Source organism: Ischnura elegans, chromosome 11, assembly GCF_921293095.1.
Source record: "Ischnura elegans chromosome 11, ioIscEleg1.1, whole genome shotgun sequence".
NCBI lineage: Eukaryota > Metazoa > Arthropoda > Insecta > Odonata > Coenagrionidae > Ischnura > Ischnura elegans.
In genome coordinates, this window is record NC_060256.1 from 96,002,782 (window position 1) to 96,021,594 (window position 18,813).

Genomic DNA, 18,813 nt, shown 5'->3' on the forward strand with positions numbered 1-18,813 from the left:
GCCTTGTGAGGTGACCTTGAGGCGAGTTGAGCGCTGATACGACGCAGGCTGCTAGCGGGTAGCTGAGTACCCTGCTGGCTGGTAGCGCTAGGCTTAAATAAGGATTATTAATACCTTATCAAATGAAGAAAACTTTCCGACCTTAGCCAGTTTTAATAAGTGATATTAAGACATGTTTCCCTGAGCTTTGCGCCTCATGCATGCATTGGTAACCTCAGACGACGTATAACTTCTATCTTCTCGTATAGAAACTAGGTCCCTGTGACGTCACGTGGAGTGGCATCGCATGGGCGCCAATCTGGCCCTTTTCAAATGAGGATAAAAATGGACCATTGCCATTCGTCTAAACCGGTATTTCTAAAACGAACTAATTTGTATATTATGAATACAGTAATGGTGGGTAACGAATCGCAATCAATGACTTTCGTTTTCTTTGATGAAGGAAACTTCCCTATTGCAAGCCTAAGAAATGTATTAAATAGATCTATTAGAGTCATAAAACGATTCAAAGTTCCTAAATGTAGAACAACTGTATAGCAATTGTCCACCATTGACTCATGGATAACGGTGTGGAATAATATTTCTGACTACATATCGAAAGCTAAAACTATAAATCAATTCAAAATAAAAATATTTGCGTACCTGATTAATGACTGTTATGGAGATTGAGCGTGTACCTCTACCGTTCAATCATTTATTGATTTTTTTTCTTCCTTTCAAGGAATCTACGTTAATTTCATTAAAGGTTTTTGTATGTTTTTTTTTGTTTATTCTATTGAATTGGCTTGATATTTTCTTGGTGATTTCTGTCATTGTATTTGATTTTATATTATGTTTGTGTTTCAATGATCCTGTTGTTATAGCAAGGTGACTTGCATATATCTCTTGTAATACCACAGAGCTTGTTCTTTTTCTTTATGTATTGGAGGCATGTTCCATAGGCATTGCCTTGAACAATAGATTTGTTTTCTATTTCTATTTCTCTCTCACACACACACACAACTTGTAATTTTTGAAGGTCTTGTACTAGATATTTCCTCGGACAGCGGAATACTCGCGATCGATGCGTCGTAGCTCAAGGATCGAGGGCGAACGCCACCTCGAAGGCTAGCGTGTAACGATCGATAAACAATCTCAACGATCGATACCCTATTTGTCTATGAAAACTCCAGCTATGCACTTTTATTTATAAGCGTACGATATGGAAGACGATGAAGCATAGTTTGAGTATTGTCGATAAAACTGTGCACAAATCAGTAAAGCAAATGTCGCAATACCTGTATGCTTCTTGATGATGTAGCTTTTAATTAAGAAAAGGAGAAATGCATGTCGTTTGCCTGCGACGGCAAAGGATCGATATTTGCAGTTAAATCGTCAGTTATTGCATATGTTGGCTCGAAACTGTATTAATATTTATGCAGTAGAAGCGGGGAAATGCTAGTTTTAAGTCTATCTTTCCTATTAATGTACGCTAAAATGAACATAGTCTCATAATTGCTGCAAAAATGTATCCTTCCGTGGAATAATGTGATAAATTTAAGTGATCCATTGCCACGGCTTATTTACAACACGGGAAATCGTGAAGGGGAGCTTTTCGACGTAGAAGTGTCCCCTAAAATATTTTCTGCAATTTGCCACTCAAGTAATATACAACCGATGCGTGCTTGCTCATCAATTTTGTCTCTTTTATAATATTCATCCGGGTCTTACGTTATGGGTAATTGTATGCCGGAACAAGCAAGCAGTATGTTTCAATCAATGTTTAAGACTCAATGCTTGTATTTCAAGCAATTGAGCAAATTGTGCACATTCAAAGGAGCAAGGGTTAAATGAATGTCCGTAATGAGTGTAAAATTCCGTGTTCTGCGTAATTTGTTGAGGGAGACTTAGGGTGACAACGGCTCTGAAAGAAATCCAGCGCTCCACATTGATCTCGTCTCTTTAAGTCAGCTGCTGGACATGTCGCAATCCCACATGCATCATGAAATACTTGATATGTTAAAGGTTAATATATAGTTTATTATACCATGCGCATAGAGTGTTGTCATTCGTTTTGCGCGCAGCGCCATCTTGGTTTCTCTGGACTTAGAAAAATTTCAGTCGTACGCTACCCTATAATAACTGTAGAGCGTACGCCTTAAAGACTCTTAGAAATTTTTCGGAATTTTCTTTTTGAGTTAAAGTCCAACTCCTTGTTAATTCCATATGGCGACGTCAGTTTCCGGTTCCCATCCCACTGTCCGCCTCGGCTCTCGCTCCCACATGCATCATGAAATACGCCGCGAGAATCTAAATTGATTTCTCAGGTGGCTACCATTAACTCTTTCCGGGAACTTTAACATTTTTTGTGAAGAGTTCTCGGGATCGCCACCGGGTCAGGAACTTCATAGCTACCGACGTTTCGATGTCCGACTCGGTCATCGTCCTCAGGGCTGTGAGTGTCGAATTTTGACTTGCTTATATACAGTCACTCTGGTGGCCAGCCAGGTGACTGCTGATTGGCTGTCGTCAGCGGTATTCTCTGATTGGGTGGCGTGATGGTTTCGCCTTGCCTTTTGGATAGTTTTGATCACAGGTTTCCAAGTGCTGCTCAAAGCATATCCGAAATCTCTGTTGATGGTATTCTTGGCCAGTCTAATTTCAGTAGACTCTTTGATGAGTCGATCCCAAAAGCCATTGGATCGGCAGAGCATCTTGGTGTCGTCAAACTTAACAGTATTTCTGCATTCCATCCAATGCTCTGCGATGGCTGATCCGGGCTGTCCTAGGCGGAGGTGGCGCGTATGTTCTTTGAGCCGCGTGTCTACAGTGCGGCCCGTCTCACCAATGTATATCTTCCCGCACCCACATGGCACTTGGTAAACGCCAGATGTCTTCAATCCTACCGGAGTTTTTGCTTTGACGAGCATATCCCGGATCTTTTTTGGTGGTTTGTGGATGGCCTATATGTTGAATCTTTTCAGAATTCTCGCCACTTTCCCCAACACTGATGAGATATATGGTAGACACGCCCTCGCAGCTGGTTCTTCTCTTTCTCCATCTTCTCTCCTTGAGTTGGTCTTGGATATGGACGTTTTTAGGTCTTTTTAGGTTTATTTTTTACACTTTTCACTCTTCTTATAATGTTGTGTTGAGACATGTATCCTGAATGATACTTCAGGTGCTCTGCAATCCGTATCGAAAGGCGATGAATCGAAGACAGTGATAGCATTCCGAAGGAGACAGGAAACTCGCCTTATGGCAGTGTTGTCATTAACCAACAATAAGACGAACTTGGAGATCGCTGACCTAACGCTCGCATAATAATCGGTGTAGTACCATTCACAACCGATAGCGATGGAATTTCTTCTGCAAACACCGTAAAAGGGCGAAAGTTACACACCCTATTAGTCTGTTGTGTGATTATGTGTCACTTTATCTTTTCTCCGTGTATGCATGAATCGCATGAATTGTAATTTCTTGGATTCGATACTTTTTTCGGGCTGTCAGCGTCGTTTACGTTTGAATAGAGCCGACATTTCGCCTCCAATATCGAATACTTCTATAGAGCTATCGTATTTCCGAACTTTGTGCAAATTTGTACTGCTTATTATTGGTTCATACTTTTCTTGTGGCCGCAAATGCTGCGGGCGCGTCGCGTCACCAGGGGGGGGGGTTAGATCCAAACGCCGCCGCCCCCCTAAATCAAAGCGGGCGATGCTTCGTGGCAATAAAGCGCACTCCACTCTTATTTAAATGGCAAGGGCCCTGTGTTTCCGCAGCTTACGTCCGTGTTCACGCTTAAATACCTGAGCTCTTTACAATTGTGCTTCATTATGAATTTCCCAAAATGTTTCATGCACTAAAAACGACGAGACGCTAGTTCACGAATGAACATTTCTACATAAATTGTATTATTTAGCGGCGTGTTTCTGATGTTTAGTGTAAAGATCTAAATAAAGTGATCTATGCTCGAATAGAATTAGTTCACTTACGGCATTTAAAGGGTAACTTTGACTTGAAAAGGACTTAGCCTCCCCTCAAAAGAAAACCTGGCAATGTGCCTCACCCATTTCTTTATAATTTTATAATTAAATATTAGCATAAGGCAGGTGACAATTAGTGCAAAAGCTTGGGTGGCTTCATTCGCCAAACAACAAAAGACAAAACCACTGGTAATATGATAATAATAGACAAATATACAAGTTTTAACATTGATGGTACATAAAAATACATTTTTGATTCAAAAATAAGAATACTAAATACTCAACATAAAATATGTAGGTATATACATGAATAAAATTAAAATTCCATTATTTATCTTTGACTAAATTTATAGATGCTTGTATTTTTGAATGTGTGTTTGTAGATCTTGATTATGTTTTTCCATCAACGGTAACATTTGTTCAATTATCAATGATTATCAAATTACCTGTCGTATTATCTCTTTTTTGCTGCTAGCCCCGATGTGAATGGACGTTGTCTTGCGATTCCCAATTTTCATTGCATCCCGATGTTAATGCCCCCCTTAATGCTCGCTGACGACGAAAAGATTTATAGAAGAGTGGACAAATTGCTTGATTTTTCCGGAGTACAAAATTATTTAAATAATTTAATTAGTTGGTCACGCAGAAGCCTTTTGTATTTGAATATTGATGCGTGTTAAGTGATCGCCTTTGCAAGGAAAAAGGATGCATTAAAGTAGAAGTACTCAATTAATGATCAGAATATCATGAGGATCATAGAAATTAAAGACTTGGGGGTTATTTTTATTGTAAAATGGCTTTTACGAATCATTTATCGTGAATTACCATATCTGCAAGTTAATTACTTGGTTCCTTATATCTTATTAATAAGCATCTACTTTAAGAATGGAAATTTGCAGAGAACTTTGCACCATTCTATAGTTAGGAGCATATTAGAATACTGTTTCGTGATTTGTAACCCGTTTACAATAAAATAAATTGATATGATTGAGAGAGAGCAAAAAAGTTTTTATAGTTACATGTATTACGCCCCTTATAATACATCCACAAAATAATAATTACATAGAGTATGACAGCTTAATACAAATTTTTGAGTTTCAAAAACTATTTGTAAGGGGATTACAGAAATATTTATTTTTTTACATGTCATTACAAATAAAGGTAAAAGTCTGACTAGTTGAATAGGTCCATAGTATAAATGGTCCAAATAGCAAAGCAAGGTACAAGAGGATTTATTGTGTTTTGTATGTTAAAATAGACTTTGTAAGAATGTCCCTTTAAAATAAATTTGTAGTTTTTAAATACACTATGAAACAACATGAATTAATATGAACTTTGAAGGAAATTTTGCTCGAAGGTGATGGGAATTTTGTGCAAAATGATCTTTTAAATCAAAATTATGTATGTGCATGGATATGACCAGTCTGACTATTATATGTAGAAATGGTACTTATTTTTTATAACCATTCACATTCCAATCTATGTATATAAAAGAAAGTCGAAAACCGTGTTAGTTAGACCATTTATAACTCGAGAACGCCGGTACCGCTTTTAATGATATTTGGTTTTTTGGTTTAGTGTCAGCCCCGGATAACAGAAAAGGCATTAAAAATAGTAAAAATTCATAACAATATTTATCTTGATCTTACGGTTATTTTTTTAGGAGTTGGTAACACTGCAAAAACGATCGAGTTGGTCACCGCTAGATGATTTTTTTTGTTTTAACTAATTTAATGACTAAGCTTCTTAAAATATTTCAAACATTTCAAAAGTTAAAACATATTTAAAATATTAGAATCATATTAAAATCATTTAGTTGAAGCTAATCCCAGCTCGAATGTAGATGTAAACAAACTCATCTCTAACGTGTTAGAGTACGAATCTCCAAGCATTGTTGACTAGTAATGTCCGTGTTCCTGTCGACGTATCGGGGGGATTAATTTCATTTCCCCGGAAGTTTTGTGATTTCCAATCATCGAAAGATGAAATCATCAACAAAGTGTTCACGAACATGATTAATAACCACATGAAGCACAAATGGTTTATTGAGCGAGCAGTTTTGGCGGCTAAGGACGAAGATGTGGATGACTGTACTTGGTAAATCAGGATCAACTACTTTGTACTCTGCATTAATTCAAATCTATTGACTGTGTACCTATCAAAGACAGACGAAGTCACCAACTTGCCCTCTGAATTTTTAAACTTCTTTAATGTGCCTGGCTTTACTACCACACAATTTTAGCTGGAGTTTGGCTCGGTGGTAACGATGGTTCGATACCTATACATACACACCAAAACTATGCAAGGGAACGCGTTTGGTGTTTAGAAAAACTGATAATCAATGTGTTTCACGCGATTATACTCAAGTGAAAATTCAAAAATGAGGAAGTACTTATTCCGAGGATTCGTATTATCCCATCTAATATGCCCTTTGAGTGAAAATGAATTCAATTTTCAAGTCGTGTTGCATTCTCGATGACGATTAGAATTTATATTATGTATAGAAAAAAATTAGGTTATTTTATAGAAAAAATTAGAAATATCATTGAAATAAATCTGCGTAGGGGTGACCCGATCTACCCTATAGAGTCTGAATAAAGAAAATATGTTTATAACAAGCCATTAAAATGCTTATTTTTGCATTTTCATTGATTTTCTTCTTAGTTTATTATAATAAGACAAAAATTATGAAAATCAGTACAGCTTATCTTGATTTATAAATAGTGTAACTAAACTGTTCATTGATAATTATCAGTTATAGCTAGGCGGAACGACGTTCACCAGGTCAGCTAATTGTACATATATACGTTGGGTTCACGTTAAACACAATAAATAATTAAAAAGGCACAGCATAGATATAATTATGTAGAGCCTATTCGGTGCATCGAAATAAAAACAATGGATTTGTGGTTGCTATGCACCGCAGTGCACAGTGATAGAAACTGAAGCGCCAACCAAGCATGGCTGACTCTCATGCATTATCGTATTTTAATTAGGAAAATTGGAAAGTTTTGATTGAAATGATAGAGAGTGCATTTTGAGGTGGGAAACTGTCATCAATCGATTCCGAATTCTTCCAAGTCGCAGCCTCGCCCGAAATGAATGAGCTGAGAATGAGGCATTCGAATTCGAGTGATTCCCCATGTGCTATTTGAACGGAGCGGGCGGAGGCCCTTTTCAAGATGGCCATGTGCGCAACTCCGTGTCTCTACTCGGGGAGCCCTACAGTAAGGATGCCAGTATTTGGGGCGTCTCCGCGAAACACCCGTGCATCATATGTGTTCACCCGTGACGTGGAGAATTCATTAGCCAAATCTGATGCTTTCCCGGCGAATATGTTCAAAAAAGGCTATTCGGGCTTCCACCATTAGCCCTGAGGATGGAACCCGACTCGTGTTCCGAAACGTCGGCAGAATGGAGGGAGACCACCCGGCTGGAAGCCCGAATAGCCTTTTTTGAATTCATTAGCCAGTTTAAAATCTGCTGAGGATCGTTAGGGATTCGGCAATTGATAAAATTTCATAGTAAAACCTTGATTAAAACTAAATAAAGGATTCCTTTTGACGAGAAGCCAGCTGAAACACATGTAGAATTAAATAGTAATTGTTGAAACCTCTATGACCCCAAGAGGAAAAATTAGGCTTGTGTAAAAATGTATTACAGTATTTTAAAATATTTGTAACTCTGCTGACCTATGGATGTCTCTTCTCTTGAATGGTATTTTTGGCGCCCAAATACACGACCATAATGCACCCTTTCGCTAATCGCACGCGTGACACAATGGCCGCGTTTATAAAGAGGCGCTCGAGGCATGTTGGGACGGATGTGGTGACGCCATCCGCTTCTTCCCTTGTTTTGTTGAGTGCGGTGATTTGTTGTCACGCGTGCTGCAAATGCGATGCTCTAACACTTTCTCTCTCTCTCTCCTCTGATAGGTCCGCGTGACTCGTGACGTGGAGCGTACGTCACTGACGGTGGACGGTGCGACGCGGACCAAGGTGTCACGCGGCCGCGAGTTCCACTTCGGCTCCCTCCGGACCAACTCGGACGTGTTCGTGGGAGGCGTGCCGACGGCGTGGTACGGCTCCCGCCTCGCCCTCCTCGCCCTGCCCTCCGTCATCTTCGAGCCGCGCTTCGGAGGGTCCGTTCGCAACCTGGTTTATGCGGACGAGGAGACGGCTGTGGCTCGCAGGCAGGAGGCCAGGATGAAAGACTTCAAGGTAAGCACTCACGCCATTGAAAAAGCCTCTCTTCCTAATGATTACATCATTTTAACGGGATTTATTCGCCTTAATCGGGATTCGAACTCGAATCCTCCGATTTCCGGTCGAGTGCTGTAGCCAGTTAAGCTACCCGGCAGGCGAATGATTTTTTCTCTGTAGATTTTTGGCATAATTGTTGCTAGGAGTTGATTTTTAGGTATTGCTAGTTTTCGTGTAGGTATCTAATTATGATATACTTCACTTAAATTGTATCGAGAATTTTTATATCTAGCAATATAAAAAACTTTTTGGCAATTTTTCTTCCGTATCTGACATTTTTTATTGGTCATAATTCAAGTTTTTCTGCTAAATATCACCGGTGTTTTTATTCCGTTTTAATTCCTGATGCTGGAAAAAAGTTTCCGAAATATCATTGCATTCATTTTTATAAGATCCTAAACTCTTGATGATAAAATTTAATTATTGAAAATGTACATTCGGCGAATTTAAGCTGGAAAGGTGAGAATTTTGGTGTAAGCGATTCAGAGATGAGTTCCGATGCGCAAGGCTAAGGAGCAGCTGATAAGCGCAGACCTTCTAACCCTCCCCCCCCCCCCCATCCCCACACCCCGCCCAAAAAATAAATTCAAAATGAATGGCGGAAATTCCGAAATTCGTGTGTCCTCCGGCAAGTGAAAGGTTCTCGCTCCGAAAGTGCTGAGCTCATTTCAAGTGCCATTCGAACACTACTCGGATGGATTCACGCGATGAGCCGCTCACTTCCCTATTTCCACCTTTCCCTTCTTCCCCTCACACTTGAAGTCTCGGGCAGAAACTGTCGGGAGACTTGAGCGGGCGAGTGAGGCTCACCAAATTCATTTCGGAATGAAGACAAGAAAGAGACAAACATTTGAAAAAGACAATCGAAAACCCTGATCGATAAATATTCGACAACCGGAATTTCTCGGGAGAATATTCAAAACTTTTCAAATATTTCTTCCCAGATTGCCTCTCTGAATTCAATGACAGAAAAAAAATCGTTCCTCCTTCATCAACTTCTTATACTCCAATTCCCCTAATTAAATTAATAGGTAGTAGTCCAGGCTGTTGGCACTTTTAACACTATTACTACACACAATTTAACACGTAACACTGCCTATCAATTTTTCTCTTCTATGAGTCTTTCGTATGTCTTCACTTCTTCTAATCAATGTTTTTAGTGTCATTTATGTGGTATTTTTCAAGATAAAATTTTTTTATCATTTCAAAAGGAAAAAAAATAAATATTGAAATATGACACGACAAATTTGTCTGTTGTGCTTTAAAAAACTTATAAAAAATATGTATAAAATGAAAAATATAAAAGAAAAAATTATTGAATCATTTTTGCAACTGTATCACAACTCTGCCATGCAGCTGAATGTTATCTTTTAGAATTAAGTTTCCTATTTCACACGAACAACATTTTACTCCGTCAACGATACACATGCGCCATTTTAGTATGCTTTTGTCAACCGGCTTGTTGGGGTGAGATTGACTCACCGGTACAGCCCTGATAGTTGCGTCTCCGGGAGCTTTTTTGAAGGAGCGCGAGTCATACCTTTAGGGTCATAGTATTGGCTTGGGCTGGAGGGAAATCTAAGCGCCATGCTGTGACGTAATTCAATAGTTACGTTGCCAATGCTCAATTGAAAGTAACTTTCTCTCAGTTATGTGAAATGTTTGAGTTGACGGGCTCGTTCTACAATTAATTTGTTATTTTTCCACCCGGTTTCGTTCGATATCGACAAATAACGACGCCCGTGATTTTCTTCTTTTCCACCTCACCTTCTCCAGTTCATTGCCGCAAAAATTCTACGGCCCTTTCTTGAACAAGTTGATGACGTCACGAATTCGTGCGAAGTCAGCGCTTCTCAGCTGCTCCTTGGCCTTCCGCATCGGCCTCACGTCGTTGGCACTTTCGTGAGAGATTCATTCCCTTCATTCAATGAATGTCCCTCACGGAACGATCAAATGGACCTGATCTCTCGTGACATCACCAACTCATTATATGTGGGTGCGAAAAGTTTCACGATTCTGTTATTTTGACCTCACGAGAGGATGATTGATTGAGAGATTGATTTCGAATGTCAGCGTTTTCATTGCGACTCATCTTTCTCTTCCAAACAGCGATTAATTTTAAGTGACATGTTGCGACTACGGGATCCCGGTGTGCAGTTCACAACTTGAGACGAAATCTAAAAGCAGAACTAAATTAAAGTTTCATTGCTTAATTTTCCGTTGGATGGCAGCACTCCGTCTCAGCCATCATTCCATAAATGACCTGTAACCATCTCAAATCCGTCGAAAAATGTTATCTTTATGCCACTAAAAATCGTTCAACGGATTGTTATTACCGTGCATGTACGCAAAAGAAGTTTCAGGCGTTACTTGGTGAAATTACCTCATATTAAATAAAATATCTTTGTCATTAATGCAGCGCAAATAATGAAGGTTACCGAAATATTCCCAGGAATGAATTCAAACCCTTATATGATAGCAAATTCAAGCACTTTAACAGCAGCGCCAAGGATAGGATATACCCTAACAACGAGTGGGATTTACAAACTAAAGTGTGACACTTGAGACAGTATTTTTATATTGGTGGAGCAGAAAGAAATTTCAAAACATATGAAATAACGCGAAGCCTTTTCTTAAAATGCAGCAATCCCTCCTCCTTGTTTGCCAAGCGTTTTTTAGAAGGAAATCATCACTTTTGAACCTGATATCCTCCCTGTGGAGAATATGGGTCGTTAGCAGGATGCACTAGAATAATTCGTGGATGATACTATTATAATTGCAAACTGCGACGAAGGAATTTCTCTTGACGACGTCATCATATTTCCCACGTCCCTTAAACTCCCCCACCCACTCCCCCTGGCGACATCTAGGGCCTTATTAATCGTCCGCTTTAGGGAGCCTTCTAGCGACGGAACGCTTCCACAAGCCTTCAAAGCACGAACACGGTATTTAGTAACCTTCTGGAAGACTCCCACTGACACAACAAGCTGTCCGCTGCGCGATTGTGCTTCCAGTATCACATGAGGTTGAAGAGGGGGAGCATATATCACGAATTTTTACGAAAGTTAGCTTTTATGAGGATTCAATAGGTATGCATCGTAATATGCAATACGGTGGTTTCCTATAATTTTTTTATCGCCTAAATCGAAAGATTTTTACTTCTGGAGTACATATTTAACACTTTTACATTTTTAAATGACGATATCTATTTTTTGCGATTAAATGAAAAGTGAAAATTTTCAAGCGCGTGAAAACGCGACGGCTAAGTCGCGTTTCCCTGAAGTCTGTGCCTCATGCATGCATTGGTTATCGCAGACAATGTAGAACTCCTGTCTACTCGCGTAGAAACTAGGTCCCTGTGACGTCAAGTGGAGTGGCATCGCATAGGCGCCAATCTGGCCTTTTTCAAATGAGGTTAAAATTGACCGTGGCCTCTCGTCTAAACTGGGATTTCTAAAACCAAATAATTTGTATATTATGAATACACTAATGGTGGGTAACGAATCGCAATCAATGCCTTTCATTTTCTTTAATGAAGGAAACTACCCTATTATTTAATAGTGTTCACAAAAATATTCGCGTTCAAGGCAGAGGCACTATAGCCATATACATTTGGGTAACCGGTCACCCCGAGCTATTAACATTTATGTAATAATTGTTACCGTAAATAGTTGTGAGTAGTCATACTGTTAGGGTGAATAAGACATCCAATCATAGACCCTCAATGCTTATTATTGTGGACGCCCTTAGCTCAAATAAAAAAATTTCCTGGCATCAAAATTATTTTTAAGTTGATAGATTGAAGAGGGAATGTCACTGTAGGATTCTGCGGAATAAAATCTACAAATATGCATCAAAGATTAAACATACTACCTGTGGACTCTTACTGTTTCTCCGGAGGAACTCGCTGGGTAACCTTGCTGTCCCTTCTTTGCAATCTCTAGTCATCTCATCATAGCTTTAATTGCTGTAAAAACTCTCTTCATAATAATGGTTTTTGCATTATTAATTAATTAATTATATGGGGTTGCCTAGAAATAAACGCCGTAATAAATATTTGTCAGGATCGACGAAAGAATCGATCCACATACTTCTCGATTCCATATCATATCCACTTTACTTCTCATTCCTAGGCGTCTTCTACCACGAATCACGGTTAAAACTACTAAAATACGGTTGCCAGACGAAAAAAAAAAAAAAAAACACTGCGCGTTCAAGACTTCCGCGCTAGTTTTCCCGTTATTTCCCCTTTCACTCTCAATTTTCAGCTCAATTCTCCTAAGGCTGCGCGATTATTTTTTTTTCTGTGAACTCCGCCTTTGAAATGTAATTACTGGAATCTCACACTAATCAATCCATCTGAATAATTCATTGCTAATTTTTCCATAAATAGACCGTAAAACGTGAAATTTTCTCCAGTGGCGGGAAGCGCTGCCCAAACTGTACGCCCATTGGATACAAATTACATAAATATTGAGTCCCTTCCATTGAAATTAATGGCAATTGAACATTTCTACCGCAGCAAACATTTCTAATGACTCAAAATATGTAATTGTGCTCAAGCGTTTTCCTTCATATTGCGACATTTTCACAGATATTACGCTTCTCATTTCAGTAGTTTGGCCTTTTAAAGCTCCAGGAAACATCTTAACTCTTATTGGATACCCGGTGATCTTCATGAGTTCAAGAAACCATAAAATTAACATTATAACTGCCGATTTCCCTGATAATACTTAATGGGGCGATTGGCCAAACAATGGCGGACACCGCCTCAACCCAACAGGGTGGTTTCCTATTTTTTATTCCCTAAAACGAAAGACCCCTGAAGTATTTCACGCTTTTATATTTTAAATGACAATATCTCTTTTTAGCGATTAATCGGAAAGTGAAAATTTTCAATCGCGCGAAAATGCGACGGCTAAGTATGAACGCTGGGAAAAGCGTGTGTGACGTCATTATGGTTCCGGCTGCCGCCAAGTGAGGCCACCTTGATGCAAGGCTACAAACACCGCTATGATGCAGGCTGCTAGCAGGTAGCAGAGTACCCTGCTAGCTGGTAACGCTTGGCTTAAAAAGGGTTATTATTAAGGATTATAACTTATCAAACGAAGGAAACTTTCCGACTCTAGGCAGTTTTAATAGGTCATTAATAATAAAGTAAAAGTAAAATAGGTGATTATTAAGAGATGTTTCCCTGAGCTCTGTGCCTCATGCATGCATTGGTTATCTCAGACGATGTAAAACTCCTATCCTCTCGTGTAGAAACTATGCCCCTGTGACGTCACGTGGAGTGGCATCGCATGGGCGCCAATCTGGCCTTTTTCAACTGCGGTTAAAATTGACCACAAACATTCGTTTAAACTGGGATTTCTAAAACCAAATAATTGGTGTATTAATAATACACTAATGGTGGGTGACGAATCGCAATCAACCCAGCAGCCTGTCGTTTTCTTTGATGAAGGAAACCACCCAAATGTGCATGTTACTTCTCTACTTGGAGACGGAGTGTTAGTGTAGAGGGTGCAACCTAGAGGTCTCTGTCTGTGCGCTCATCTCATTGCTGTGGTTGGCACTTTTGACAACGGGTCAAATGCAAGGCGAGAGGTAGTGTGGCTCTTGGGTGGATTTGACGAAATTTAATTCGCGCATGACGAGTGGGTTTGATGTAAGTGCGACTCGTTCATTCGGGGAAGCGGCAGGCCCTTCTGATTTTAACGATCAAAAGTTTCAGCATTCCAATTAGAGGGAGTCCTCTCGGGGGAACACTCGACCCCCTGGCGGCGGACACTCCAATTAGACGTGCGAAACTCAATCGCGGTGCCGCAGATCGCGAAGCGGAACTCTCGACGATCGCAGCGCCGCGGGTGGCAAGTTTGGGAAAGTGCGAGAGGGGGGTGGAGGGAGGGATTGAGTGGTCTTCATTGGATGAAATGGACGTGGAAGTTCTAAGAAGCGTAGGAGAGAAGAGAAGTCTCACGAAAACCTTGATAATAAGACGAGACAACCTAAGAGGCTATACCTTGTGACATGATGGCCGGATGAAGACAATCGTCGAGGGACAAGTAGGTGGAAAGAACGGAAACGCAAGACCTCGAATAAAGTGTGTGGAAAAGGGTAAGACGGAAGTGAAAGAGAAGAAATACGTAGGTGTGAAAAGATTATCTGATAGGAGAAAGAAAGGGAGGGGAGTGCTGCGACACACCAATAAATAATATTCTACGGAAGACAACAGTACCAATCAATTTTAAATTGACCCACTGGTTTCGAAGTTAGCAGAGGTTTGCGTTGTTTACAACAACTCCGTTAATTTTAGTGGTATAAACAATTTGTTTTCGGCAAACTGCCAATAATAGATGTGGCTTTTTTATATCAACATTGCAAGTTACAGAAACGAGAACTACGGGAATGCCAAGCGCTCAAAGTTGGGCCCCTTGATTTAACGCACAAAATACGGGTATTTTTTGAGAAAAAATAAAGTACAGGAAAAACTATTGAGCCGAAGATTTTTTAAAGTACATGATACAACGTAGAAATAAATTCTCTTTCGTATTATTTTTGTTTCATTGAAATTAATTGCTTTGTTTAGACGCTAGACCTCCTCAACTCGGGTATCTTGCTTTTTTTTGACAGACATAGATGTAGATGCAGAATTTTAGGATTATTGACTTACGAGGATGACAGCTCATTAAAAGCACATAATATCCGTCTGGCGTCATGAAGAACTAAGATTTTAATAAATCTCGTTCTTTTTTCCATTACCAATAATCTGATACTCATAAATCGAGAGAAGAAGAGGAAGAATATATTCATGACGCGTGACGGTGGCGCCTGTATGACGTAAAATTCACTGCTCGCAATTCGAAATATTCTCTATCATCTACAACATGCTTCTTAAGTCCGATGGTACTAAGTCGGAAGGTCGTAACCAGAAATTATTTGTTAGAAATTATTTGGGGGATGGGTAGATTTGGAGGGGGGCATGTTAACTCGGAGTTTGGCCAGAATCTACCCCTGATGGATGTCAGTGAAAGAGAGCACCCCTCATTATTATTATTTGGGTCATTCAATAAACGTTTGTCCTTTATGGTCTAAGTTTTCTATGAAAGTTTCTGTATGGATCTACTTATCCCGTAAACAAAATACCCCGAGGCCGTTTTGTGAAAATAATTTTCTTTATTTTCTTTGTTCGCATTTTTGCCATGAAATAGCGTGACTTGATGAAATTCCTTCAATTTATATTCCAAATTGTCGTAGACCCATGGTTGATGGCTCATTTTAAAGGCAAAAATTTGTGTAAGACACACAATGAGTAAAAATTCATGAAATATGTTGAATTTAATAGTAATTGTTTCAACGAAATGTTAATTAAAATCAACAAGGGAAAGTGTTGAAGTTTAGAAATAAGCAGAGGGCTGTCAAGGGTAAAAAGTTGTTGACAAGTTACCAGAGCAGATGAATAAATAAGTTAAAAGAGACAACATCATCGTCTATTATTAAGAAGAATAATTGAGTTACATTAAAATACCCTTTCCTTTTATTTTTAAATTAAAGTTTTTAAAAACTGTGACCAATTCTGAGTACTTAAGAGAAGTTTAGTAACAATTTTAAATTCCATTAGAACTCTCCACCAATATTCCCAAATCTGTATACTTGATAAAGTGAAGTGTTGTGGGAGGAGGCAGTGACATTAAGTGGCAAAGGTTGATGCTGTTTGTCGTGAGATGAGGAAGTGTGATGCCCATTCATTCGAATGTGGGAGGGCGCAGCATCTCATCACTCTATTCCACTCTATCAGCAATGCAACCAAGCTCACGCCTACTCATTTCTATATTTTACTCTTGTACGTACTATGTATATTTGTTCGGTCTCTACTTTAGCCGATTTTATCGGTGGCATTAGGATCGCTATGCCATCAGCGACGCGAGTGGAGGGTCTTATAAATCGATTTAAATGCGCATTTAGTGGTCGTGTGTCACATGCGCATTTAGTGGCCGAGGGGAGGATCGTCTATTATTTCGTACTGACATTCGCGGATATTGCGTCGCCTGTGGCCGCCCCCTCGGGTTCCCAGGAACGCGTTGCGATGGCGCTGCTGTTGGTAGCAGTGGCCATGGAGACCTTGTAATTTCGTGGGTGTGGCCTTGTGATAAGGCGTGCGTGGGACTTTCGAAGGGCGAGTGGGCGAGGGTCAGCTGCCTGCAGCGTAGGTCGCCGTGGGTCAAAGGTCATCCCCGCTTTGAAGGCCCTTTTTCGATGCGGAGGTGACGCTACGGAATTTAGAGTGATTAAATGACTCGAGATGTGAAACTAATGAATGTCCACCACTGAGGTTATTGACTATTTTCTTGAGTGTTGGTCAGTAAAAATGGTTATTGATTCCTCTTTTCCAGTTATATTTACAACCCAAGGTCCAATAGCATTTGAGTTCATTCTATATGATAATCGTGGTTTGCATGGAGCATTATAGGATAACTGCGGCAATTTCCCCGCCTTTCAGATTCTGACCTTTTCAAAGCACAATGCGGATTGAGCGATGTCTTTTATTCTGTCTTTAAATGCTATTCTCTTCCTTCCCCTCCCTCGTTTACCGAATATTCTACCCTTCAACATGGTTTTCAACATCCCTCCCCGCTCAGATACCCACTAACACTGTTTTTAACATCCCCTCCCCGCTAAGTACTCCCTCCATCCATGAATCCGTATCTCAACTAAAAGCTGCCTCTCCTCACCCACCATGTCCAGCACTTCGTCGTTCCTACTCCTCTCCGTCCACTTCACCTTTTCCATTCTTCGCCGCACCCACGTATGGAATTCCTCTTTTCCCCTCCTCCTTCCCAAGTGTACATGTTTCCACGCCGTAAAAGGCTACACTCAAAATCAACAAACTCTTCACTAATATTTTCTTCAAATTCATACTTTATATGGTCCTCTCGTCACCACCTTCCCACTCATGAACGCCTCTTTTTATAAAGAGAATTACTTCACCAAAAGAGGCGTTTATGAATTGGTTAGCGTGATAGGCGGATCATTAAGGAAGTATATGAAGACAATATTATTGAAGAGCCTAGCAGCATCAAAGCATTATTTGGAGTTTATCGCTTTACGGTGAGGAATTGCCACTAAAGACACCAAACAGTCGAGCAACATTTCTGTGTGAAATTAATAACCATGGAAATGGCATAACCATTAAGCATTGTATCTTCAATTTCTGTTATATTTTTAACCTGTATTTGTTCTTTTCCTCCTTTTTGACGACTCCCTGGTTCAATCGCTACACTTTTCCATTCCTACTTTAATGGTCATTTGTCCTCTGACGTACTCGTAATACTAAATGTCAAGACAATTGCCATAGCTTTTACGGAGGCTCGTTGTTGCTGCTAGACTTTTTCGTTGAATGTTGAAGCGCTGATAATTTCAGTATTAATGATATAGTATTTTATTGATCAATCCTAAGTGACAATATAAACATTCCTGTTGCGGCCTAGAAGTGAAGTCAAACAGATGAATGCCTTTATTTTGCAATGAGTGCTGACTGGATGTTTGGAGGCGGCACGACCTTTTCCCCCATATCTTCATTCCGGGGAATAGCCTGCGGAACACCGTCGAACAGTCGACTGAAATCGAAACTAAGTGGATGAAATTATGACTTTTTTCGAAGTAGGTGCCTGAAAATTTTCCACAATATTAAAAAATGATTGTAATTCAATGAAGGGAACCTCAGTTTCCGTTTACATTCGCTAATTTCAGGTTACAGGCATTAAAACATACCAGCAACATACCAGCATTTACTAAGGAACGGCGTTTTACGGTTTTCTTGGAAAATCTTTCGGATTTAATGCCTGCTGACGCTTTTGGATAAAAATAGGGATAAACAATCATTTCATCTACTAATGTGACATGTTTTATTTATTTCAACGTCGAGTCTTCCGCTATGAAAAAATTGTATAAACCTGTATAAAATGTGTATACAGTTGTCATGAAGATGTATAAGAATGTATACAAATTTTATACAGGTTTATACAATTTTTTCATTGGGGTTACAATTAGAATTTGAACTGTGTTTGCGCGCCCTTACGCTACAAAATGACGGACGCTAATATTACGTGGTTTTTGAGATAAGATGTGGGGAATGGGTTGAGCGAATATTGTCCTTTTATGTTGTGTCATTCATTACATTTTTTAATGTTATTTTTGGTTCTTTGGTTTTAGAAGTGGTCGGTGTTGTTTTTATTCTTAATTTGTTTTGAAATATAACCAAGTTTTTTGTTTGGACCACATGGTTCTTGACCAGTCGTTGTCAAAACACCCGTTGCTATGAGTTGAGTTCTAAATAAGTTTGAGCGATAAAAGTTTTTTGCCACTGGAATTCCACATTTTAGTAGGTTATGGGCCCAGAGTACGCAAAACTGCGTTGAAAAGGAACAGATGAAGGCGCGCGTGTAACCGGCGAAATAGAAATGGAGGAGTACGACGCCATCACCAAGCTGGGAACGGATAATGCCTATACGCCTGGTCGTGTCAAGTCGAAGCTATTCTTGATAGTGGTGAGTTGTCGTGGGCTGTTGAAGATGATTCGAGAAATGCAT

General features: G+C 39.7%; 1 protein-coding gene across 3 annotated transcripts in view; it reads left to right on the forward strand.

The window, feature by feature from the left end:
* LOC124167517 (neurexin-1) overlaps positions 1–18,813 on the forward strand; it is a 267,454-nt gene that overhangs the window by 52,575 nt on the left and 196,066 nt on the right. For all 3 annotated transcript variants that reach the window (XM_046545448.1, XM_046545449.1, XM_046545450.1), the window contains exon 2: positions 7,901–8,185. In XM_046545448.1, coding sequence (XP_046401404.1) covers positions 7,901–8,185 — 285 coding nt within the window. The remainder of the gene's footprint in view (positions 1–7,900; positions 8,186–18,813) is intronic.